Source organism: Furipterus horrens, unplaced genomic scaffold, assembly GCF_987537825.1.
Source record: "Furipterus horrens unplaced genomic scaffold, mFurHor1.1.pri manual_scaffold_6, whole genome shotgun sequence".
NCBI lineage: Eukaryota > Metazoa > Chordata > Mammalia > Chiroptera > Furipteridae > Furipterus > Furipterus horrens.
Genome location: NW_028327176.1, coordinates 94697097 through 94724094, shown reverse-complemented (window position 1 = coordinate 94724094; position 26998 = coordinate 94697097). Strand labels below are relative to the sequence as shown.

General features: G+C 42.5%; 1 protein-coding gene and 1 pseudogene across 1 annotated transcript; one reads left to right on the top strand and one right to left on the bottom strand.

Annotated features, from left to right (window-relative positions):
* Positions 1 to 2497: 2497 nt before the first annotated feature.
* On the bottom strand, positions 2498 to 2986 carry LOC150006988 (peptidyl-prolyl cis-trans isomerase A pseudogene; annotated as a pseudogene).
* Positions 2987 to 13400: 10414 nt separating this feature from the next.
* TREML2 (triggering receptor expressed on myeloid cells like 2) lies at positions 13401 to 26557 on the top strand. The gene is made up of 5 exons (XM_090280438.1): positions 13401 to 13618; positions 15497 to 15817; positions 23164 to 23572; positions 24602 to 24708; positions 25002 to 26557. Exons 1-5 carry the CDS (start codon positions 13561 to 13563, stop codon positions 25169 to 25171), a joined length of 1065 nt encoding a protein of 354 aa, XP_090136564.1. The 5' UTR covers positions 13401 to 13560; the 3' UTR covers positions 25172 to 26557.
* Positions 26558 to 26998: the final 441 nt, after the last annotated feature.

The window sequence follows — 26998 nt, the reverse complement described above, 5'->3', positions numbered from 1 at the left end:
TGTATTTGATATTTAAGTTTGAATTTGAATGCATCCTTGTAAAACACCCAGTATTGTTACTATGACTGTATTTTTTACTTCTGTAAAGAAATTGTGACATACTTTTTTCATATGCTTGCTTCACTCAATGCTGGGTACCCATACACAGCCCACTGCTTTTCAGTGATGCAGCATTTCCCATTGCGTGTGTTCCTCTGCAGCGTATCGTTCAGAACTCAGGGTGGATATGCTGTCTTGACTCCACTTCCCAACATCACAATCAATGAAGTGACAAATATCCTCCATCATATTCTCTTATGGAATAACGTGAGACTTCCTTTAGCATTTATGCCTAGGTGGAATTAGATGGGTTGTAGGATCTCAGACCCCTCATTAATGGTGCCAGCTTATGACACCCAAACCAGTGATCTGGACAATTAGTATGTGCTTTCTATTATGAAGCTATATGAAGTACACAGCACCAACTATGGGATGCTTTTGTTAAAAAAAAAAGGGGGGGAATGAGAATAAATAAAGCTGAGTGATGGCATCTGAGGGTTAGATGTACTATTTAATATCCCCGTTGTTGTACATGCTTGGAAGTTTTTATAATAAAAATAATACATACATATAAACACATGTTGAAGCCATAGCTATTTGGTTTTCAGCTGTATATGGATGAACCCAATCTTTTCTTGATTTATTGAACTTACATGACTATAATGGATTTGGACAAATTCATTCTAACACTACAGAAATACTGAGATTCATTTAAAAAACATTAGCAATAGGATAAAAGTGAAAAACTAACATTTAGATATAACTTTTAAATATTTTATCTTAACATCTTTGGTTTCAAAATTGCTTAAGTCCCTTCTGAAACTAATATAAAAGAATACTGAATGTCAACTGTAATTGAAAAAAAGTTTAATTGTTTAATTTCTTTCATCACTATTTTCAAATTTGTGATGAATCCTGTGTTTTAAGCTAATGTCTAAAAAGGTTTAATCTTCTTAAAAAATGTAAAGATATTATAACACCATTGTCTTACCTCCAGTGTTGTGATGGAAAAATCTGATATTAATATTAATATCATCTTTGTTCATTTTAACTGACCTGTTTATCTCTCTGGAACATTTTTAAATTTTCTCTTTGAAATTTTTTGTTATAATGTGTCTTAATGTGAGGTATTTAATTATCCATTCTATTTGAAATACTGAACATATTCAATCTGATGTCATACATATTTCTTTAAATTCTCCATATTACTGTTATAAATCCTCTCCTCCATTTATTCTTTTTTTCTCCTTTTGGGACTTTTTTGAGGGGATGTTAAATTTCTATTTCTGTCCTTCATACCTCTTAATTTTTTCCTCTTACTTTGTTACTTTATCCATTCTTAATGCTTTCTTGTAGTATTCTTTGACTCTGTCCTTTTCATAATCGTATCTCCAATTGATTATTTTTCATTATTGCTTGCTCAAGTTTCACTTCTAATATTGTCCTTTATCTCTCTGATAATATTATATTTATTTTAAATTATAGTTCTCTGATTAGGTCTTTCTCCGTAAAAGATTGTTAAATTCATTTCTCTGTAGTAGATTTGCTTAATTTGTCATTTTTTTTCATAGCACATGGTAATTTTTCTTGTGTTCTTATCTTTGATTCCCTTTGTCTTTGAAGATTAGTGAATCGTTATAAATTCTACCGTTTAAGGCAGCCTCAGAGGTGAAAAAGTGATGGGTTGCCAGAAATAGTCCAAATGTGTAGATGCATTTTGTGCATTACAAAGTCCTATCTACATCAGTGGGTTTATTTAACAAATGGAATTGGAACACGTTTAACTATCTGGAAAAAGTTATATATATATATATATATTTAAAATAATTTATTTGTTTGTTTATTTATTTTAGGGAGAGAGGAAAGGAGAAAGAGAGGGAGAGAAACATCACTGTGTGGTTGCCTCTCACTCGTGCCCCCAACTGGGGACCTGACGTGCAACCTAGTCATGTGCCCTGACTGGGAATAGAACCAACGATACTAAGCTTGCAGGCCAATGCTCAAAAAAATTATATTTTACCTTCTCTTCACACAGTAATCTAAAATAAACTCTAAATGAATTAAAGAGATAAATGTTAAACAAGAAAATATAAAAGAACTAAAAGAAAAAACTGTATAAAATAAATATGAGGTTATCTAGGTTTTAAATTTCTTTTTGTGTTAGTTTTGGTAGGTTGTACGTTTCAATTGATTTGTCCATTTTATCTAAGTTGTCAAATTAATAGGGATAAAGAGCTTCATAATACTACATTCTTTTAATATCTGTATGGATTTCTAGAAATAAACTTAACTCTGCACTCTGGCTAGACTTGGAAGGGGCAAGAAAAATATGGAACCCAATGAAATGCGCAAGAGCATGGAAGTTATAGAGCATTCCAGCAGATGGGGGTGAAGGGGCGCTCTCCTGAGCTACAGAAGGAATAGTCTGGTGGTTAAGATAAAACACAAGTCAAATTTATTAGAGTTGTCCACAGTCAGTCATAGTGACCTTCTTGCTGGTCTTGCCATTCCTGGACCCACAGCACTCCATGACCGTCACAACATCCATCCTGTCTTTCCCCTGGCCGAAGGCCACAAGCTTGCCCTCCAGCCACTCAGTTTTGGCTGTGCAGATGAAGAACTGGGAACCATTTGTGTTGGGTCCAGCATTTGTCATGAGCAAGATGCCAGGACCTGTGTGCTTCAGGATGAAATTCTTACAAAAAACTTTTCCCTGTAGATGGACCTGCCTCCTGTGCCATTGTGGCCTGTGAAGTCACCCCCTGGCACATACATGGCAGAATAATTTGTGAAAGCAGGAAACTTTATAACCAAGTCCTTTCTCCCCACTGCTCAGAGCATGATTGTTTTCTGCTGTCTTTGGAACTTCACCTGCAAACAGCTTGAAGGAGATATGGCCCAAGGGCTCGTCATCTGTGATGTTGAAGAACACGGTGGGGTTGACCATGGCTGGGTGCAGGGAGATCTGGGGTGGTGTGCGTCTGCGAGGACTTCTTCTTTTTCTTAATCAGTTCTAGCTAATGTTTAACAAATGTATTAATTTTTAAAGGACCTTTAGCTTTGTGAGCTTTCTCTATTGTCTTCTATTTCATTGGTTTCCACTCATATTTATTTGTTTTTTTACATACTTTTATTTAAAATTTGTTCTTCTTTTCAAGCTCCTTAATGTGAAAGTTTAGAGCACTGATTTTTAACCTTTCTATTCTCCCCACAACTTTACTGAGATAATAATTAACATATGACATTATGTAGGTTCAAGGTGTGTACAACATGCTGACTTTATACACTTAAATATCACAATGTGATTATTGCCATAGCATTAGCTAACATCTCTATCCCATCACATATAGCCATTTCTCTTTTGTGGCGAGAGTATTTAAAATCTACGCTCTTAGCAACTTTCCTATATAACACAGTAATATTAGCTATAGTAACCATGCCGTATATTAGATCCCCAGAACTTTTTAATCTTATAACTGAAAGTTTGTACCTTCCAACCAGTATCTGTTCATTCCTCCACCTCCCACACCTCGCTCTCTGCCTCTAGTAACCTTCACTCTCTGTTACTTTGAGTTTGACTTAAAAAAATAATCCTCACCCAAGGATATGTTTATTGATTTTTGAGAGAGAGGAAGGGAGAGAGAGAAAGATCGATGTGAGAGAGAAACATCCATCAATTGTCTCCAGTACATGCCCCAACGGGGACCAAACTCAGAACCTAGGTATGTGACCTGAGCAGGAAGCCAAGCTGCAACCTCTTGGTGTATGGGATGACACTCCAATCACTGAGAAACCCAGTCAAGGCATAAGTTTGGCTTTTAAAAATTTCATATGTAAGTGATATCACAAAGTATTTGTCTTTGTCTTTCTGACTCATTTTACTTTGCATACTACCCTAAAGGAGACCTTTCTATTTTTCTAATATAAGCATTTAAACCATATATTTCTGTAGAAAGGCAGATTTATCTAGATCCTGAAAATTTTTATATAGTGTTTTTAAGGCCAAATATATTTTAATTTCTCCCATGATTTCTTCTTTGACCCATGGATTTACTTGGAAATAAGTGGTTTGATTAACTCCCAATTATTAAATATTTAGATATTGTATTACTTTTTATTTGTAATTTAATTCCATTGAGGTCATAGAACACACTCTATATGACTTCAATATTTTGCAATTTATTGAGTTGTATAGTGTGATCCAGCTTATATTATAAAATATATCCTTGAAAAAAATGTGTATTTTTCACTTAAGTGCATAAATGTCAATTAAGTCAAGTTGATAGTTTTATTCAAATATTTCATATCTCTATTGATTTTTTTTATCTATGTGTTTTGCCCAATATCAATAAAGGAATGTCAAGCAATTCCAACTATGTTTATGGGTTTGTTATTCTAGCAGGAAGAGATTGCAAGCCAAGGGTTATGTATCTAGCAAAATTATTCCTCTAAAATGAAGGTGAAATGAAGAGAGCTGAGTGTGCTAGCAGACTTGTGCTGTAAGAAACACGGAAGGGAATCTATTGGGATGAAATGAGAGGACACTGAAGAATAATTTGAATCCACATGAAGAAATAAAGAACACTAGAAAGGTAACTACATAGGTAAATATAAAAGACAGTCTAAATGTATTATTTTGTTTATAATTCTTCCCCTGATTAAAAGACAACCATATATAGCAATAACTATAAAACTGTGTTAATGGGCTTATAGTATTTAAAGAGCTAATTTACATGGCAATAATAGTAAAAAAGAGCAGGGAAGGGAATGATGCTAAATTGGAACAAAAATTCTTAAGATGGAAAATGAAATCCCAGGACAACCATTAAAAAATTGCTTTTAATAATGAGAAAAAACTAAAAGGGCATTAAAATAGCACATAATAAGTATCTATTTAATACAAGAGAAGGCAGTAATAGAAGAACACAGGAACAAAAATTACATCAGACAGGAAGAAAAGAAACAACAAAATGGAAAAATAGATCCTAATTTACCAGCAATTACATTAAATGTATAAAACACCCAAATCAAAAAGCAGAGATTGAAAGAATAGAAAAAAAGAACATGAACCAACTATACAATGTTTACAAGAAACACATTTTAGATGCAAAGACATGAATAGACTGAATGTAAAAGATGGTAGATATACAATGCAAACAGTAATCAAAAGACAATTGGTATACCTATATCAATACCAAATCAAATAAATTTTAACATAAAAATTGTTATTAGAAACAAAAACATTTCATAATGATAAAAGGGTCAATCCATCAGGAATATTATATGTATTCATAAATTATAACATAGGCACCTAACAACAGTACCCCAAAATACACAAAACAAAAACTAACAGAAATGAAAGGGGAAATAGACAAACAACATTAATTGAAGACTTCATACCCCATTTTTAATAATTGATAGAAGCCTAAGCAGAAGATCATCAATGAAATATAACACTTGAACAACACTGTAAACCAACTAGACCTAACCAATCTCTATAAAACACTCCCCTGTCAAAAGCAGAATACAGACTCCTTTCAGGTGCATGCGGCGTGGGGCAGATCATATACTAGGCGTGAAACAAGCCTCAATAAACTTAAAAGGTTTGAAATCATCCAAAATATGTTCTTTAACCACAATGGAATTAAATTAGGAGCAACAACAATAATAAAATTTGGAAATTCATAAATATGTGGCTATTAAACAACACATACTTAAATAACCAATGGGTCAAAGAAGAAATCACAGGGGAAATTAGAAAATATTTTGAGATGGATTTAAACAAAAATGCATCATACTAAAATTGTAGGGTGCAGCTAAATTTATTTAGGAAGAAATTTAAAGCTGAAAATGTCTATACTAGAAAAAGAAGAAAAATCTCAAATCATTTACTTAATTTTCCATTTTAAGCAACTAGAAGAAGGAAGTGAAAACTAAACTCAATAAAGCAGGAGGAAGGAAATAATAGAGATTAAATAGGGAGAAAAAGGAAACAGAAAATAATATTTAAAAAATAGAGAACAGCCATGAAACCAAGTTTGTTCTTTGGAAAGCTCAACTAAATTAATAAGCCTTTAGCTAGACTGGTCAAGAAAAAAAATAGAAGACTCAAATTACTAAAATGGAAGAATGTGGGAGAGGTGGGCACTAGTACTGACCTTAGAGAAATATAAAGGATAATAAGGGAATACCATGAAAAACCATATGCTAAGAAATTATCTAAGATGAGAAAGACACAAACTACTGAAAGTGACTAAAGAAAAAGGAAATCTGAATAGACCTATACCAATAAAGAGATTGAGTTAGTAATAAAAAAACTTCTCACAAAGAAAATTTCAGGCCTTGATGTCTTCACTGGTGAATTCTATCAAATATTAAAAAACAATTAATATAAAAATTTAAAAGTTCTTCCAAAATAATAGAAGAGAACACATTCCAACTCATTCTTTGAGGCCACTATTACCCTGATAAACAAACCAGACAAAGACATCACAACAAAAAGAAAACTCTAGACCAGTATTTGCTATGAATATACATGCAAAAATCATCAACGGAATGCTATTAAACTAAATCTAGCAAAAATATACTAATATTACATTAATATCAAAAGGAGTAAAATACTTCAGAATAAAATTAACAATAGAACGTGCAAGACTTGTACACTGATAACTACAAAAGATTGTTGAAATTAAAGATCTAAATAAATGGATATTATGTTTATAGATTAGAACACTTAATATTATTAACATGTCAAACTGACCTACAGATTCAGCACAATCCTTATAAGAATCCTAAGTGGCTCTTTTCAGCAATTGACAAACTGATCTTAAAATTCATGTGGAAATGCAAGGGACCTGAACAGCCAAAACAATCTTGAAAAAGGACAAGTTGGAGAACTCACACTTCCTGCTTTCAAAGCTTATTACAAAACAGTGTGGTACTGGTTTACATACAGATCAAAGGAATAGAATTGAGAGTCTAGATTTTTGACAATGGTGTCAAAACAATTCAGTGGGGAAAGAATCGTCATTTCAACAAATGGTTCAAACAAATTGAGACAACTGGATATTCACATCTAAAAGAATGAAGTTGGATTCATACCTCATTATACATAAAAATTAACTCAAAATTGATCATAGACTTAAATAAAAGAGCAAAAACTATAAAATTTTTAGAAGAAAACGTAAGAGTAAAACCTTATGACCTTGGGTTAGACAGGGATTTTTAATATATGACACCAAAAGTATGTGACCAAAAAAAAGTAGATAAATTGGACTTCATCAAAATTAAAAACTTATGTACTGAAAAAGAACATAATCATGAAAAGTGAAAAACAATCCACAGAATTGGAGACTATATTTGCAAATCATATGTCTCATATTTAGAATATGTAAAAAACTCTTATGATTCAATAATAAAAATACAAATAGTTTCTGGTTCCAGAACAGATGGGGCAGACTCCCTTTTGCCTGCTCCTCTCCTCTAAATACAATTAAATATCCTGTAAATTACTCAACAGATAATAATAAAGGGATTCTAAAAGCAGGGTATAGGAGGCAGCTGGCTAGAGACCTCAAGACTTGTGATGAAATAACATGGTTTTCTTTTGATTTCCTGTTTCCCTGGACTGGGTTGGAGAGGACAGAGTGTGGTCTGATGTACCAGCAGCAGTGACAGCAGCAAGGCCCTGGACCGTCCCAAACCAAGTCCACAACTAGAGTGCTACAAACTTTCCCATGTACCGTAACAACAATGGCAGTAACAACAAAGCCTTTTGAAACCATGAAGAGTGTGTTCTCCAACTACAGTGGAATTAAATTAGAAATCAATAAGAGAAAGAAATTTGGGGACTAAAGCTACAATAACCAGAATAAAAAGCTTGTTGGATGAACTAGTACATTTGAAGACAGATCAATAGAATTTTTCCACTCTGAAAAACAGAGAAAAAAAATAGACTGAAAATAAATCAGCAGAGCCTCAGTGATCTAACATTTATATCATTTGTATTATCAGAGTCCCAGAAGGAGAGAAGAAAGAGTGTAGGACTAAAAAGGTATTTGAAGAGATAATGATTTAAAACTGCCCACATTTGGCAAAAAATATAAACCTCCAGATCCAGGAAGCTGAATGAGCTCCAAATAGGAATAAATTCAAAGAAATGCACACTAAGAAGTATCACAAGTGAACTTCTGAAAACTGCAGACAAAGAATAAAGCCTTGAAAACAGACAGGAATAATGCATTACCAATTTGAATACAGAGACCTTCTCATCTTGAAACCATTGAGGCCACAATGAAGTGGCACATTTTTCAAGTGCTGAAAAGGCAAATAACCCAATTAAAAATTGAGCAAAGGATTTGAATAGGCATTTATCCAAAGAAGATATACAAATGGAAAACACACATGAAAGATGCTAAACATCATCAGTCATTAGATAAATACAAATAAATCAAAATCACAATGAGATAATACCGTAATTCACAGTAACTAGGCTGGCTATCATGAAAAAAACAATTGACAAATATTAGAGAGATTGTAGAGAAATTAGAACACTTGCACATTGCTGGCGAGGGTGCCAAATAGTACAATCGTGTTGGAAAACTATTTGGCAATTCCTCCAAATGGTAAGTATAGAACTACCATATGCTCAAGCATTTCTATTCCTGGTTACAAACCCAAGAGAAATGAAAGCATATTTCCACACATAAACTTGTACATGAATGTATACAATAGCATTGTTCATAATAGCCTAGCAATGACAACAAATAAAATATCCATCAACTGATGAATGGATAAACAAAATGTGTTTCTATACAATGGAATACTGTTCAGCTATTTAAAGGAATGAAGTCCTGATATAACTCATTGCAGTAAGTACTGCTACAACATGGACAAATCTTGAAAACACTATGCTCAGTGGACTGTATACTGTATTATTATGTTTCTCTGAAATGTCCAGGGGAAAAAAAAATCTGTGAAAATAGAGAGTAGATTAGTGGTTGTCTGGAGCTGCAGTGGGAGAAGAGGCAGGAATGGGGAGTGTGATAAACTGAAAAATGGCTTCCCAAAGGATACCCACGTCCTAATCCTTGGAACCTGCAAATGTTACCTCATTTGGCAAAGATAGGTCTTTTGTTTGTTTGTTTGTTTTTTAATTTATCTTTTACTTTTTTAACTTACACTTTACATTCCATATTATTCTGTATTAGATTCAGATGTACAGCGAAGTGGTCAGACAATCGTGTACTTTACAGAGTAGCCACCCTATGCTTCAGGTACCCACCTGGCCCTGCATATGTAGCTATCACGATATTACTGACTGTATTTCCTATGCTGTAATCTATGTCTCTGTGGCTATTCTGTAACTACCAATTTGTACTGCTTAATCCCTTCGCCTTTATTACCCAGCTTCCCAACACCTCTGCCGGACAACTGTCAGTCCATTCTCTGTGTCTGAGTCTGTTTCTATTTTGTTTGTTTTGTCCTTTAGATTCCACATGTTAAATGAAATAAAAAATGGGTCTTTGCAGATGAAACTAAGTTAAGGATTTTGAGATGGGGAGATTATCCTGGATTATGTGCCTGGCCACTAAATGCAATCCCATGTACCCTTACAAGACTGAAGGAGATGTGAACATACAGAGAAGGTAATGTGAAGATAGAGCAGAGAGAGTTTGGAGATGCTGGCCTTGAAGACTTGAGTGAAAAAGTGACAAGTCAAGGAGTTTTGGCACCCCCCCCTAATCTGGAAGAGACATGGATTCTTCCTTAGAGTCTCCACAGGAACCACAGCCCTACCAACACTTTGACCCTGGTCCAGTGCTACTATCTCAAACTTCTGGCCTCCAAACCTGTGGGAAAAAACAAAAACAAAAAACAAACAAACAAAAAAAACCCTGCTGTTGTTTTAAGTCCCTAAGTGTGAGGTAATAGGAAACTAATACAGGTTTTGACTGCGAATGGATATGGGGCTTCATTTTAGAGTGGTGAAAATGTTGTAAATTTGGATTGTGGTGATGGTTGTACAATTCAGTGAATATACTAAAAAACACTGAATTGTATAGTTTAAATGAGTCAATTTTATATTATGTGAATTATGGTTCAGTAAGACTGTTAAATCTTTTCGATCTTGAGTTAAGCAAAGATTTCTTTGATATGACATGAAAAGTATGAGCCAAAAAATGATATGTTGTACTTCATCAAAATTAAAAACTTTTGCTCCTGAAATATACTAATAAATAAAGGGACAAACAACAGATTGAGAAAAATATTTGTAATACACATATTTAATTAAAGAATACATCAGAGTAGCCCTGGATGGTGGCTCAGTTGGTTGGAGTGTTTGATCCCCGGTTGGGGCATGTGTGGGAGGCAACTGATTGATGTTTCTCTTGAATTGATGTTTTTTTCTTTCTCTCTCACTTCCTCTCTCTCTAAAATAAAGTAAAAAAAAAACAAAACAAAAAACAGAACAGAACATATCCTTGCATGAGGATTAAAAGAAAAAAGAATACATCAGAATATAGAAAGAGCGCAAATGTCAACAATAAGAAAACAAAAATGAAGAAAATATTTGAACAGACACTATCTTAGCAAAGATATATTGATGGCAAATGAACACAATAAAAGATGCTCAACATTATTAGAGGGATGCAAAATGAAACCACATTGAATACTACTACACACCTATTAGAATGAGGGGGAAAGCCAACACCTGACAACATCAAAGTGCTACCAAGAATAGGGAACAACTGGAACATCACTGGTAGAAATGCAAAATGGTGCAGCCACGTTGGAAAACAATCTGTCAGTTTTTAAAAAATTAAATGTAATCTTGCCATGTAACCCAACAATCCCACTCTAGGTATTTACCCAAGTGAAATGTAAACCTATGTTCATACAAAAACCTGTGTACAAATATTTGTAGTGGTTTTATCTGAAATGATCCAAAACTGGCACCAACCTGAATGACCCTCAACTGGGATGTGGGTAAACAAATTGTGGTACATCCATAGAGTGGGATCCTACTTTGCAATAAAGAGGAATGAACTACTAAAATTCCCAACACACATCTCAAGTGCATTATACTAAGTGAAAGAAGCCATACTGTATCATTACATTTTTATAACATCTAGAAAAGGCAAAACTATGGCAAGAAAAAGAACAGGTCAGTGTTAGCTAGGAACTGAGGGTGGGGTGAGGGGATGGCTACCAAGGGACATGGGGAAACTTTAAGGGTAATGGAATGTTTCTATATCTTGATTATGGTGGTCCTATCGGTATGTCAAACTTCCAGAATTTCCCACTGAAAAGAATGAATTTTACTCCATGTAAATCAGACCTTAATTTTTAAAAATGGAAATACAGAGCGGGGTAAAAGTAGGTTTACAGTTGTTTGTATGGAAAATAATACAATAATGAATAAATAATAATACAAGAATAAAGTCTGTTTTGCCTACTTACAAATGTAAACCTACTTTTGCCCCACCCTGTAGAAAGAAACAGAAAAATATAATGCTGTATTAAATTATTTTGTGGAAACAGCCTAACGTGTACACATTTGTAGAGATTTTGATAAAGTCTTCCAAATTTCCCTCAAGGAACACTGAATCCAGTTTATACGGCCTCTGTCAGAGGAATGGGAGTGTTCCTCGCATGGACACCGCCGTGAGGGAGATGGCGCTTTTCTCGATGCCTCGGCCAGGGCGGGCACACGGCAGGGACAAAGCTACGTTGATTTCAAGTACGTGGAGTCCCCACCAGGGATAAATGACATCCCCACTCCTGAAGCCGTTGACTGTGCTGACGGAGGAGAGGGAGGACGGAAGATACTGTGTGTGTTGGGAGGGGAGACAGTCTCTGAGCTCGGGGATCTGAGGACTGCGCAGAAGTGCTGGAAAATGAAGGGCGGGCCAGGGAAGCAAGATACGTCTTCTGGGAGCTGACAGGTCTGAAGTGACGGCAGGATCTCATTCCGGTACCCCCACGCCGAGCACCACCCTTAGCATTTTACATTTGTAAGAACGGACCACTGCAGGAACAAACAGACAAGGAAGTTAAGAGACTAAAAGTTTGGGGTCAGCAAAGATAGAACTTCCTTGGTTTGGAACTTGGAGGTTCAAACTCAGTTAGACTGTGGCCATGCAAACGTGAGGGCTTTTAACTCTGAGTCCCATCAAAGGAGGAGAAAGTTGGCCTAGGTGAGTAGGGGGAGCACCCATTGTCAGGGGGACCAACACCTCAAAGGAGCCGATGACACAGCTCCAGGCTGTTAGCAGTGTATCCTGATTCTCAGCCCTGGGGACAGAGTGAAGGGTGGGGTCTTGGGCCAAATGCTGGGTCATTTTAGCTGGAGTTCAGCGGCTGTATAGGCGAGATAGGGTTGAGCTAGAGGAAGTTGAGTGGGCATGCCTCTGTGCTGGCTGGGGGCCAGACCTGGGGGAAGAAGGGGCTGGGGGTGTGGTTTCTGGGGAAGAGGTGGGGGAGGGGAGCATCTGGTGTCGCTTCAGGAAGCCTGTAAGAAGGAGCAGGAGTCTTCAGAGAGCTGGTGGGTGAATGCACAGGCAGGACAGTAGGACAGGCAGAGAGAAGGACAGAGCTAGGGAGTTACGTTAGTAGCAAAAAGGAGAGGCAGTTTGTGTGTGTGTTTGTGGTGTGTGTGTGTGTGTGTGTGAATGTGTGTGCATGTGCCTCCATGTGTGAGAACACAGAAGCCCCGCCCTGAACCCAAACCTTATGCTCTGAGTTTATCAATTTGCATCTTTTTTCCCCCATCCCCCTAACTGTGACAAAAATAAGATTGAATTTGAGCATGTAGGGGGTTATTCGTAAGTGTGAGCATGAGTGACAGCTTTGATGACCAGCCAGGAGTCTGTACATGTGTGTCTGTGTGACAGAGAGAGAGAGCGCACCAGAATGAATGCATTCAGTGAGGGAGGAATGGATGAATGAATGAATGAATGAGTGAATGTGAGTTTTTAAGAAACTCCTTTGAATGTGTGTTTGTGAAAAATGTAATATTCAAGATGCTTCTCCCTGGCCACATAGACCCTGTCTGTCTGAGACCAGAACATTCCAGGGAAGTCTGTACCTGAGTTTCTAGAAACTTCACACCCACCTAGATGGATCCTCTGTATTAGAATAGGAGTCACACCTATTGGACCAGTTTCCAGAAGGAATCCAGAGAGCATGGGAAGTCTTCAGACCCTGTGAACCCGCCTGGGCTGGGGGCCCAGAATGGGTGGAGCAGCCACACCTGCCCGAAGTTTCGAGGAAGAGGGCGGAAACAGTAGCTGGCCCCGCCCTCCCATAGGCTCTGCGGCAGGCTCCTGCGGTCTGCTGGTCTCAGTGGGGCCCGTGACTTTCTCACTTCCCTAAATGGGCAACTTCACTTTTAGAAGTCCAGATTCTCCCCTGGCAGCCCCAAGGGGTCCATGCTGCATCGGCCTGGGGCCCTAACCTTGGATCTGGGGGTGTCCTGGCCCCCTGCTGGCCTGTGACTGTCCCCAGCTGGATGGAGCCATGGCGCCCACATTGTTACTGCTGCTGTTCCTCTTGTGGCTTCAGGGCTGCGCTTCAGGTGAGAAGGTGGGTGGGCTGGCTGGGGGGTGGGATGGGGTATGGCCTTTTCCTGGACCCTCACAACTCGCTCTTTCTTGCCCAATGATCTAATTTAATGTTTTGTGGAGCTGGAGGAGGTGGAGGAGGAGGTTGGGCTAGCCTAAGTAGCTCCTTACCAGAGACCAATGAGAAGGTTCCATCCTAACACCTGGCCCCAGGCAAAGCTACCCCAGATCTCACAAAGCTCTGGACCCTCTCTGCATGGCTTCCTCAGGACGTCTGACCAGGGACACGCAAGTTCCTCACACAGAAAGCCTCTTTCCTTGGCCTCTGTCAGGAAAGCCCTGTTTGGTTGTTACAGGAATCATTGCATCACGGGTGTGTGCTTTGAACTTGCTTTTTCTCAGAATTCTGATGCCACTACCCCTGTCCTGAGTGGAAGCAAACCCAGAAGCCCTCTCCCACCCCGCAGGCACCAATGTTTCTTAAAGGGGGAGGGGGGTCACCCAATCCTGCCTCCCTCGCTGCCATGGCAACCGAGTTACCACTTCCTGATCAGTTCTGGGCATGGTGGGAGTTGGCAAAACCTATTGCTCACTGCCTGTGAGAGGGTGGGAGGTGGACACAAATGAACACAGTACCCTGGAGATGCTTTTCCCAGGACATCCCATCCATGTACCTCCCCCAGAGATGCCCCTCTCTCTGCCAGGGCAGAAGCATGTCTCCTGTGCTGAGCCATCCTGGGGTTCCCCCCAAACCTCCCACCCTCCAAATAATTGAGTTGGATCATTCTGCTTAAATTGTGTGAGATGAAGTGATGCTCAGAGAGGGCACTGCCTTACTCCAAGCCTCAACTACAGTGGCGGCTAGGTTGGAAACTGAGGCAGATGTCTCAGGTGCCAGGCCCTTGGTTATCAGCTCTGGACAGGTCTGGAGCTACCTGCATTTGGGAAAAGGAAGCATGCATTGGGCACCTACTGTGTTCAAGGCACTGTAATGGGACATAGTTCTCATAGCCAACCTGATCTATTCATGTGGTAGAATCAGAGTTTTAACCCATGTTTATTTAGACTCCAAAGTGTGTGCTCTGTCCTGTCCTACTGGGGAGTAATTTGTGTGTATTGCTTGTTTGCAGAAGGCTCTGGTGTGTTAAGGAGCAAGTGCTGAGCAGAGGGGTCCCTCCTCCACCCGATTCAACCACCCTGACCTAGTTCTACCCTCTCCCCACCAGACTGTGGATCATAAAGTGCATAGACCACATCTTATTCCTAGGCATAGAGTGCTATGTGTTGGAAATGAAAGAGAATAATATAGAATTCTTTGGATTGCACACAGATGAAAGTTTCTGTGCACTTTTGGGCATATTTAATCTATGGGTTGTATGTAGCTAGGATATTTTAAAATTACACACCACCTAGAATGAACCAATACAACTTGCTATTTAAAATATGTCTATGGTGGACCTATCTGTAAAATAAATAACTACTCTTAGTGTTTTAAAAATTAAGATGGGATCATCTTATCTACTTAAGTTGTTTGTGCTCTGGAATTTCATAACTTACTGACCTGTGTTTGCATCTGTGTGTCTGACTGAGGGCAAGTCCTGGGCCTTGCCCACCAGACTCTGAAGATGGGTCTTATCATGTTCCCATTAGACTAGAAAATACCACAAAGAAATGGGCTCTGTCTGAAGGGGGATCCCTGAGGGAGGGGCCTGCATCTCCCCCTTTAGAGTGGGGTAGCTCCCTCAGAGTAGGGCTATTTCTTCCTCAGACTGTGAGTCCCATGTCAGCAGGGCAATACCTACCTCCTCTCCCTTTGCCACGAGCTTCAGGTTTGAAGATGCCACCTCCCTCCTCTCTTGCCAGACCTTGCTCAACATGGCGTGTCTCCCCAGGTGTCCCTGCTGAGAGCGTGTACTCCAAAGTGCAGCATTTTGAAGGGGAGACCCTGTCTGTGCAGTGCTCTTACAAAGGCCGCAAAAAACACATGGAGGGCAAGGTTTGGTGCAAAATCAGGAAGAAGAAGTGTGAGACTGGGTTTACCCGGGTCTGGGTGCAGGGTCCGCACTACTTGCTGCAGGACGATGCCCAGGCCAAAGTGGTCAACATCACCATGGTGGCCCTCAAGCGCCAGGACTCAGGACGGTACTGGTGCATGCGCAACAGCTCTGGAACCCTCTACCCTCTGATGGGCTTCCAGCTGGAAGTGTCACCAGGTAAGCAGGCCTGCTGGGGCACTGGGATGTTGGGGGGTGTCCTCCCTGCCCTGCACTCCAATATCATTGGATATACTAAGGATAATAATCCATCAATGGGCGTGTTGCACAGTGGGGCTCTCACAGACAGTGCTGTCACCACTTTATAGATGAAGAAAATGAGTTCTAAAACTGCCTATGTGCCTTTGACCTTGTCCAGGATAACAGAGTTAGCAAGTGGCAGAGAGGAGATTTGAACTCAGGATTCTCTGTGCTTTGTTTTCTTCGGTCTTCTATTTAATATATATTCATTGAACCCTGATTATGTGCCAGCCACAATTCTAGGCCCTGAGGATACAGTGATGAGCAAAACCAGACAGAGTTCTTCCCTATGGGAGATGACAGGCATTAGTACGTCATAAGACAATAATTGCAGATGGCAAAAAATGTTCTTAAGAAAATAAAACTGTGATAAACTAGAAAGTAACTCAGTGGCAGGGGGAGCTGCTGAAATATCATGGTTTGGAGAAGACCTCCTTGAGCAGATGGCATAAAGCAGAGCCCTAAGTGACAAGAACTTTCTAACTCTTTTGGAATATGGGTACTTCAGAGGTCATTCCAGGTGGGGAGAATTGCATGTGCAAAGGCCCTGCGGTAAGAGGGAGCTAGGGCCTATAGAAGGCAGGCCCATGTGGCTGTCCACCTTGGGTGTGGGACAGAATGATAGAAGATGGGGTTGGAGAGTCAAACAGCAGCCCTAAAGTCCATGAGTTTGAGATTTATTCTAAGTATAATAGCTATTGGAGAGCTTAGCAGGGTGTGTTGTGGCTTATCTTTAAGACATTAATGGCTGCTGTGTTAGAGGATGGATTATGGAGGGGTAAGAGCATGGGCAGAGAAAACATTGTGGGCATCCTGCCTGGAAATGACAGTGTCTTGGAGTAGGATGTGGTTCCTAGAGGTGGAAAAAAGTGGAGGGGCTCGAATATATGATGGTCAGACTCCTGCCCTCCCTGTATGTTTTTTGAGGTAAGACTGTATTTGTTCATGTGGGAGGTGAACAAAAGTGAAAAATCAAGGATGACTCCAAGGTGTGCCATTTTATCAGCAAGGTGGACAGTGATACCGTGTACCGGGTAGAGTAGATCTGAAAGAGGAGCTAGTTTGGAGGAGAAAAATGAAGAGCCTTATTTTGTCACGTTACTTTTAAGACACCTCCTAGAACCTCGTGTGGAGGAATTGGGCAGTTGATGTATCAGCCTAAAGCTCAGGTGAGAGGTCAAAACTGGGGATATATTTGAAAGTATCTCCATAAAGACAGTTTGAAGTCAAGGGTATTAGAGAAATATAGAGACAGAAAGTAGATTAATGGATGCTTAGGGTTGAGGGGTGAGGGCAAATGGGTGAGGAGTTTCTTTTTGAGATGATGAAACTATTCTAAAATTGTGTTGATAGTGGCGTGACGCTGTGAGTTTACTAAAAGTCTTTGATTTTGACACTATAAATGGGTGTATTGTAAGATATGTAAATTATATCTCAATAAAGTTCTTAAAAATTCAAGGAGAGTTCCGGTCAAGATGGAGGCATAGGTAGAGATGCTTCACCTCCTCGCGCAACCACAAAAAGAAATTACAATGAAATCTCAAAACAAATAACACCCAGAACTGTCAGAAAATCAAACTGTATGGAAGTCTGACAACCAGTGATTTGAAGAAGCCATGTTCATCCAGATGGGTAGGAGGGGATGAGATGCAGAGACAGGGCAGAGAGGTGAGGAGATGGCGGTGTGGCTTGGAGAGGTGGCGACAGTGGTGGAATGGGCACAGGTGGTTCAATATTTACATGGGGTCGATAAAAATCAGGATGGATACCTAGGGAGCGAGTGATCCCAGTCCCAGGCCAGACCACACAGTCAAGGATTCCAGCACTGAAAAGATAAATCCCCATACTCCTGGGTGTAAAAACCAGTGGGGGTTGGAGCAGTGGAAGAAACTGCCAGATTTTCAGAAAATTTTGCTTAAAGGGACTGTACAGTCTTAAAACATACGCAAAACCACCCACTCTGGGATTCACCACTGGCGCAGCAGCTGGAAGGGTGCCAGTCACACACAGGAAAGGGGTGAAGTGATTGGAAACCAGGGGAGCGCTAGGTGAACCACCAGAAGCCAGGTGGCAGCATTGTCCCCTCTGAGCCTTCACCACACAGCCACAAAACAGTGAAGTGGGTTTCTCCACCCTGGCAATTACCTAAGGCTCTGCCCCACACAATTTGCAGGTGACTTTTCTACATAGGCCATGTAACTAAGACAGAGTAAAAGCAGCTCTACCTAGTACACAGAAACAAATACAGGGAGGCTACTAAGTGAGGAGCAAATGAAAGAACAGAACAAAATCCCAGAAAAAGAACTAAATGAAATGAAGATAGCTAACCTATCAGATTCAGAGTTCAAAACACTGGTAATTAGGATGCTCAAAGAACTCACTGAGTGTGGCAACAACATAAAGGAAGAAATGAAGGTTACACTAAGTGAAATAAAGAAAAACCTGCAGGAAACCAACAACGAAGGGAAGGAAGCTGGGATTCAAATCAATGATCTGGAACATAAAGAAGAAATAACCTGGCTGGTGTGGCTCAGTGGATTGAGCACCAGCCTGTGAACCAGAGGGTCACTGGTTTGGTTCTCAGTCATGGCACGTGCCTGGGTTACTGGCCGGGTCTCTGGTTCGGGGTGCAGGAGAGGCAGCTGGTCAGTGTGTCTCGCACACATTGATGTTTCTCCCCCTCTCCTTCTTCCTCCCTTCCCATCTCTAAAAATAAATAAAATCTTAAAAAAGAAGAAGAAGAAGAAATAAACATTCAACTAGAACAGAGAGAAGAAACGAGAATTAAAAACAAAACAAAACAAAACAAACAAAAAATAAGGATAGTATAGAAGAGTCTGGGATACCTCCAAATGTGCCAACATATAAATCATAGGGGTGCCAGAAGGAGAAGAGGAAGAGCAAGAAATTGAAAAAAAGAATTTTTAAGTATATTTTATTGATTATATTGTTATAGTAGTCCCAATTTCTTTTCCCTTTACTCTCCTCTTCCCAGCACCCCCCTTCCCTCCAGCAGTCCCACTCCCCCACTTAGTTCATGTCCATTGATGGTATATATAAGTTTTTTGGCTTCACCCTTTCTTATATTATTCTTATCTTCCTCCTGTCTATTTTATACCAAGCAATTATGTTTCTTAGTCCCTGCACCATTTTCCCGCTTCTCCTCCTCCCCACTCCCAGCTGATAACCCTGCAAATGATCCCCACACCTGTGATTCTGTGCCTATTCTGTTTGTTTGCTTAGTTTGTTTTTGTTTTTATTTTTAGATTCAGTTGATAGTTGTGAGTTTGTTGTCATTTTAATGTTCATAGTTTTGATCTTTTTCTTAAATAAGTCCCTTTAATATTTCATATAATAATGGCTTGGTGATGATGAACTCCTTTAGCTTTACCTGTCTGCAAAGCACTTTATCTGCCCTTTCATTCTAAATGATAGCTTTGCTGGATAGAGCAATCTTGGTTGTAGGTCCTTGCTTTTCATCATATTGAATACTTCTTGCCAGTCCCTTCTTGCCTGCAAAGTTTCTTTTGAGAAATCAACTGATAGTCTTATAGGCACCCCTTTGTAGGTAACTCTGCTTTTCTCTTAATGCTTTTAAGATTCTCTCTTTGTCTTTAACCTTTGGAATTTTAATTATGATGTGTCTTGTGGTCCGCTTTGGGTCTAGTTTGTTTTGGACCCTCTGTGCGTCCTGGACTTGTATGTCTATTTCCTTTGCCAAATTAGAAAAGTTTTCCTTCGTTATTTTTTCACATAAGCTTTCAATGTCTTGCTTTTTCTCTTCTCCTTCTGGCACCCCTATGATTCGGATGCTGGCATGTTTAAAGTTGTCCCAGAGTTTTCTAAGCCTCTCCTCATATTTTTCAATTCTTGTTTTCTTATTCTGTACTGGTTGACTGTTTTTCTCTTCCTTATATTCCAAATCATTGATTTGTACCCTGGTTTCCTTCTTCACTATTGGTTTTGTGTGGATTTTCCTTTGTTGCATTTAGCATAGCCTTCACTTCTTCCCTTATGCATTTACCATACTTAAGCATATCTGTCAAGTCTGTGAGCATCTTTATCACCAGTGTTTTGAACCCCTCATTTGTTAGGTTGGCTATCTCGTTTGTTTGGTTGGCTATCTCCTCATCGCTTAGTTCTCCCACTGGAAACTTGATCCATTCCCTCTTTTGGGCCATACTTCTCTGTCTCCTCATCTTGATAGGCTACTGTGTTTGTTTGCCTCTGTGTCTTAGGTAGAGCTGTCGCACCTGTTACATTGTAAGGGGGCAGAGCCTTAAGTATTCATCAGTACAGGGCGACCCATTTCACCACGTTGTGGCACTTTATGTGGGGGAGTGGTCTGAGAGGGAACAATGTCTCTTGCTCAGCACTTGCCCCTTTTCCAGGCTCTTCTCCCACTTCTTGTATGGGACTGGCACCTCTCTAGCTGTTGCCCTGGCTGTGGTTCCCAGAGTGGGTGGGTCTATGGATATTCTAGGACTGTGGGGGACCTTTAAACAAGCAGACTCTGCTGAGAGACCAGCGCTTTCTGCCTCTGCCCCAACCCCCACTGGTTTGCACAGTCAGAAGCAATGAGGCTTTATTGTCCCCAGTGCTGGAACCATGAGCTCTGTGGTCTGGTCTGGTTCTGGGAGTGCTCCCCAGGTGTCCCTCTCGACTTTTTAAAATGTCTGACTGCACTTTCTACTGGCCTGCCACTGCTGCTGCTGCTGCCACTGCCACCACCACCACACCATGTCCTCTCTGCCCTGGCTCTGCCCCTCCTACCTGTCTGGATGAGTATTTCTTCTTTATATCTTTGTTTGTAGGACTTTCATTCAGCTTGATTTTCTGGAACTTCTGGTTGTCTCTAGTTTTGAGGTAGTTGTATTTCTTCTTAGTTGTGGAGGGAGATGCAGTGTGTCTGTCTAGTGCTTCATCTTGGCCGTAAGTCAAGAAATTGAAAATTTATTTGAAAAAATAATGAAAGAAAACTTTTCTAATTTGGTGAGGAAATAGATGTACAAGTCCAGGAAGCACAAAGCCCCAAACAAGTTGGACCCAAAGAGGACCACACCAAGACACATCATGATTAAAATGCCAGATATTAAAGATAAATAACACAGGAGTTCCCATTAGACTATCAGCGGAATTTCAAAAGAAACTTTGCAGGCAAGAAGGGGCTGGCAAGAAGTATTCAAAATGATGAAAAGCAAGGACCTACAACCTAGATTACTCTATCCAGCAAAGCTATCATTTAGAATGGAAGGGCAGATAAAGTGCTTCCCAGATAAGGTAAAGCTAAAGGAATTCATCATCACCAAGCCATTATTATATGAAATGTTAAAGGGGGTATTATTTAAGGAAAAGAAGGCCAAAACTATGGACATTAAAAAGGCAACAAATTCACAACTATCAACAGCTGAATCTTAAAAAAAAATAAAAAAGCGAAACAAACTAAGCAAAGAACTAGAACAGGAATAGAATCATAGGTATAGGGATCATTTGGAGGGTTATCAGCTGAGAGGGGGAAGGGGAGAATGGGGAAAAACATGCAGGGACCAAGAAGCATAATTGTTAGAAATAAAATAGAGAGGTGTTAAGAATAGTATAGGAAATAGAGAAGCCAAAGAACTTATATGTATGACCCACGCACCTGAACTAAGGAGCAGGGATTGCTGAAGGGAATGGGGGTACCAGGTAAAGGGGGGCAGAGGGAGACAACTGTGATAACATAATAAACTATACAAAAAATGAATTAAAATATTCAAGGAAATATAAGCTCTCCACTGAGTGTAGAAAATAAAGAGGAGAGGACCAAGAATCCAGCCCCAAGGTCCTCCCAAGTTTATAGATAGGAAAGGGTGAATGGCCAGTGAAAGAGCCTGATGTGAAAAGTAGCCAATGATTTTAAAATTCATTATCTACCCTCTCCTGGTCCCCTAACCAAACTGTGTACCCATCTTCTGTTGAGTCTGAACTAGGTCAACTGCTGTCTCTAAGATGTGGAGCCCAATCTCATTCCTATACTATAGTTCTAATTTAGACCCAGGGAAGTAGGTGAAACCAACTTACTCAAGTTTTAACTTGTAGGGATACAAACATGAGTTTGACATTGTACTACGTCAAATCACTTTGCATCTCTTAATGACAGTTTGGGGAGATTCTAACTTTGTAGGCCTTTTCACTTACTAGGAAATACAAAATCCTCAGCCCAATTAAAAACTACAATCTTCTAGCAATACATGCTTTCTTTTACTCCCCCTTGAAGACTAGGTTTTATGGCTCAACACACCTGAAATGGGAAAGGAAGGCTAGCTCACTGCCTAACTCCATCTCCTTCATCTCTGCAGGTGGGGAATGGGGTTTCTCTTAGTCACCTTTTCCATGCCTCCCCGCACCCCAATTCCCTGGGGCAGGAATGAAGGTTGTGTGACTTCACTGATGCTTGTTAGAGTTCTCTTTCCGTTGGATGTCACTGCTTTTCAGCCCAACCCTTTGAGATCCTCTATGAAGTGGGTGTCCAAATGGCTCTCTCAAGACTCCTATGAGTGAGCTCTTTGGGGTCTGCCCACTGCTGAGTAGGGTGAATTGGGAGATCTGGCTCCAGGTCAGTCCCTTCCTCTGTGCCCAGTCAGGGGATGCAGCAGTCTTCTCTAAACCCCTGCCACCTCTCTCCAGTTTTCTTGTTCCCAGCAGAGAAAGATGCAACACTGCCCCCTGGATTGGATTTTGGAATTACAACTCCCTTCTCCTAGACCTTCCAAACACCAGCCTTCTTTCTGGCTGGGTTGATGGATGAGGGTAGCAGGATGTCTCTTAGAAAGCCCTCAAGGAAGGTGTCTGACCCCTCTGCTTGTGCTGTTCTTTGTAATCTAGGCCTGTGTTGCTCCCTTGTCCTCATCTCTTGGCGCTAGTCATCAATTATGGAGCAACTGGAAAAATCTGTCCAACATCATAATAGAGACATCTCTTTGACCCACAGAAATGAGGAGGGTCTAGAAGTGACAAAAGAGATGGGGATGGGTTGGGGATAGTTCTCTGGGCCCAGGGGACCTGGCAAGAAGGTTAAAGAAGTTGTGGAAGTCTCTTCCTGACATCACCCTCTGAACAAACACATGTAGTCACTCAGCAGAGCAGAGTCCTAGGTCCAAGGTCAGGAGGGGAGATGAGGACAGGTCCCACCCCAGCATCCAGGCAGCTCAGTGGGTTGCCGGGATCTGCTCCCAGCACACAGGTCCCTCACTCACTCTAACGTTCCTCCCTCTTTGGTCCCTCAGTCTCCACAACCAAGAGAAACACTCCTCTTACACAGCTGGCCAGCATCCTCAAGAGTGAAACTGTCACAGTGGGCCAAGCCCCCACCTCAGACCCTGATGCCCCTTTTGCCACTGGTGTGAGGATGTTCACACCTGGAGTCCTCACCTTGGCCAGACTCTTGCCCTCCACTGCCTCAGGGACCATCAGACTGAGCTCCATGGCAGGCTACAGCTTCACCAGCCCCTCCTCTCCGGGGCCCAGAAGGACCACGGGGCTTCAGACTGTGACTGCATCTCCCAGCAATGCCAGAGCCTCCCCGACTGACCCCGTGTCCATCTCCACCAAGGCCGAACACCTGCACCCCAGATCGCCCACCACGAGAACGTGCCACACCAGCAGGTCTCTCCTCAACAAATTATCCCCTGTCAGGTACCCATGGGTCTAGGGGCCAAATGGCATTTCACCAGGCAGGGCAACAGTTCTTGGTGCCTGAACAGACCTCAAGATGCAAATGTTATAGCAGACCTTCCCCTTTTGCCCGCCCCTTCCCCAAACTTGGTCTGGCCTGTTGCTGAATGGGAGGTGGGAGGCTGGAAAGTGGGATAGAGATGTGACCTAAAGGATGGCAGTGGGAAGTGAAGGCAGGGGAGGGGTCAGCACAAGGGTTTGTGGATGGAGAAGAGAGGGTAAGGACAGGACAGGGAGATGGCTTGGAGAGTGGGAAATGGGGGATGCTTTAATTTGGGTTCACCCAGAAGCAGACTCTGAGACCAGGATTCACACTATATTGGGAACACAGGGAAGAGCACAGAGAAGTGAGACAGGAAGGGGAAAAAGGCAGCTGATAGCGCACATAACCAAGACACTGCCACAGTGGGTCCTACTGGGGAACTCTGGGCCCCAGTGTCAAGCAGCTACCCAAATGACAAGGGAGTTGGGGCATTTATATACCCACTCCTGTTGGTCATCAGTTGAGGACTGCCAGCTATGTGTGACATGGAGGGTGCCAGTGACAAGTGAAAGTCCTCAGGCCAAAGAAAAAGGAGGCGCTGACATCAGGAGTACACAGAAGGAATAGAAGCAGGGCACCTACAGCGTCTGCTACAGAGGACAATGGTGCGAAGAACCATCCTCTGTCATTATGACAGAGTAAGGACCTTGGTCTCTTCTCTTACAATTGGGTATCTCTTAGAGTCCTTGTCCTCAATGATGAGCAGATTTGGGGGACATAGAGAAGGGGTGCTAAAGTGAAGATGTTCCCCTCCATATGGAGACTTCCTCCCCTGAACTCTTAGTGCCTCACTTCCTTCTCCCACTGTTGGGTCCCCAAGGAAGAGAGTCCATCACTCCCCGCAGAGGTTTCCCCTCTTCTGCCTCCTCTTGTGTGGTGTGCCAAAAGACATGAGTCAGAGTCAGGAAGGCTGGTGCTCACCTCCCTGCTCTGTCCTGCCTCCTTAGGCATCAGGATTCCAACCCCCTTGTGCTTGTGGGGGTGCTGGCCTTCATCTTGGTGCCTGTGATGATGATCGTGGTCTACGGGATCTGGAAGAAGAGACATGTGGGAAGTGAGTATAGCCCATCCTTCCAGCCTCCTGAGGGCAGAACCCTGGGGCCTGACACACTTTCCACAGCGCCTGAGTGTAGACAGTCCCCAGGCAGTATGTCCTCACCTGTGTCCAGTCAGGAGGACTATGGGGCGCCCAGGTGAGGGAGGGGGGTGGGCAGGCAGGTGCAGCATTACCCCAGGGCTGACCTGGCAGGAAGTGGAGGCAGGGCCAGAAGGGCTGCACTAACCCAGCAGCACAGGGGATGGTGGGTAAGGGCCCACCTTCTTCAGCTCTCTCCCTGGTCCTCACAGGCTACAGGATGTGCAGGGACCCTGCTCGACCCTGGAGGGACCCACGTGGAAGACTGGAGCCTCCTTGGAAGCCTGCTTGGTTTAAGGCCACTTATGGAGTGGGGGAGCTTCTCCCAGAAGGACTCCAGGAGACTGTAGCAGGAGTGAAAATGGGGACCTGTCTGGAGTGAAGCGAGGTTGGGGGGTGAGGACTTACGCAACACTGAACTCAGACCTTCCCCAACCAGAGGTTGGACTGTACCCGCTCAGTGCCCCTGGGCAGCCAGGAACCTGGGGATGAGCCAGACTGGAGGGCTCCGGGCAGCCAGTCCCAGGGGAAGCCCCTGAGGGAATTCTGCTTAGAGCCACAGCTTTCTGGGACCCAGCCGCATGGTGCTGTTTACAGATAGAACCTCAGCTTCTATCAGTTCAGAGCCCCTACTGTCAAGCGGAGCGGAGGGAGGTAGGGGTGTTGGACAGCTGACCTTGCTCCACCAGGACCCTGCGTCCTCAGCTCTCGTCTGCTCCCTTCCAGCTTCCCCATGAACCTGGGGAAGAAAGAGTCCTAGAGGCAACCATGTCCCAAGGGCTGGCCCTGGAGGAGAAGAAGGAACAGTGCATAAGAGCCGAGGGTCCCCAGGGGCATCAGCAGCAGAGGACCCCAGAGATGTCCAAGCCTGCATCCCCTGAGCCATGTGTCCTCTGACTGACTTCTGATATGCCCTGCCCTGACTTTGGCTGCTTGTCCCTGAAGTCTTGGGAGCCAGCGCAGCCCACCCTCTCACCACTGCCACCTGCTGGCCAGCCCCTCCTGGGACAACTGTGATAGACGGCTGAGAGCAACCCTGCCCCCTCAGTGGCAAGACCAGCTTGTCCCCAGACTGGGGTGAAGAGGCTGAACTCAGGGCTGTCTTTTCCAGTTCCCACACCTGGACTCCATGTCTGAGCTCTTGGAAGGGCTGAGGGCCCTTCAGAGTCCACTGAAGGGGGCCGCAGCACAGAGAAAGGAGAGATCAGCACATCCCCCCACCCACAACCCCAGGGTCTCATTTTCCCCTGGGAAGAGAGGAGCCACTGTGACACAGCCCAGACAACTCGCAGCTGGCCACAGTCTGGAGGACTGCCTGGTAGGGGCGGGGTGGGGCAGGGCGGGTGGAGCCAAGGAGCCTGGGCCCAGTGGCCTAAGACGTCTGCTCCTGCCTCACAGGCTTCTGGCTCAGAGTTGGCCTCTTCTGCAGGGAAGGCTGGCAAATACGCGCTGCATATGTCCTCTGAAGAGGGGGGGTCCCCCAGCCTAGAGTGATTGGAGAAAGCATCTGGGGATAGATGTGGCGTCTCTACTCTTTGCCCTGGGTCAGGGACCTCCTGAGTGGGAGAGCACATGTCATAGGCAGGAGAGTGACACAGCCAGAACCTCGGTGGGGCCACTGCAAGAGGACGGATACGGAGAGAGAGGAAGGGGCGTGGGGTATAGGGAGGAGGCACCTGTTCCCTGTGTCCAGGAGAGGGCGCTAGCGGGCAGACTCAGAGGGAGGAACTGGCTGGCCTGGTGCTGGGATGGACTTTCTCTCTGTCTCTGTCTCACTGTCTCTCTCCCTGTTTCTCTCTCTCTCTCTCTCTGTATGTCTCTGTCTCTCTTTCTGTCTGTCTGTCTCTGTCTCTCTGTCTCCCTGTCTCTCCCTCTCTCTCTGTCTCTCCCTCTCTCTCTCTCTCTGTCTCTCTGTCTCTCTGTCTCTCTCTCTCTCTCTCTCTCTCTCTGTGTGTGTGTCTCTGTCTCTCTGTCTCTCTGTCTCTCTGTCTCTCTCTCTCTCTATCTATCTATCTATCTCTATCTCTCTCTCGGACCCGGGCTGTCAGCTGCTCCTGTGTGGCCCTAACGGGCCTCATTTTTCCTATCCTGTGAAAGTGGACACTAATTTCTACCTCAAGACTTTTCGGAATAAAAAGAAAGACCATGAACTTCAGACAACTAAGGGCCTCGTGATTGCTGCTCCTCAACTTCTTTTCAAATTATAATT

Coding starts and splice junctions, on each gene's coding strand:
- TREML2 (XM_090280438.1), top strand. CDS start 13,561: ATGGCGCCCACATTGTTACTGCTGCTGTTCCTCTTGTGGCTTCAGGGC. Junction 23,573..24,601: donor AACAAATTATCCCCTGTCAG/GTACCCATGGGT, acceptor CTGCCTCCTTAG/GCATCAGGATTCCAACCCCC. Junction 24,709..25,001: donor GAAGAAGAGACATGTGGGAA/GTGAGTATAGCC, acceptor TGGTCCTCACAG/GCTACAGGATGTGCAGGGAC.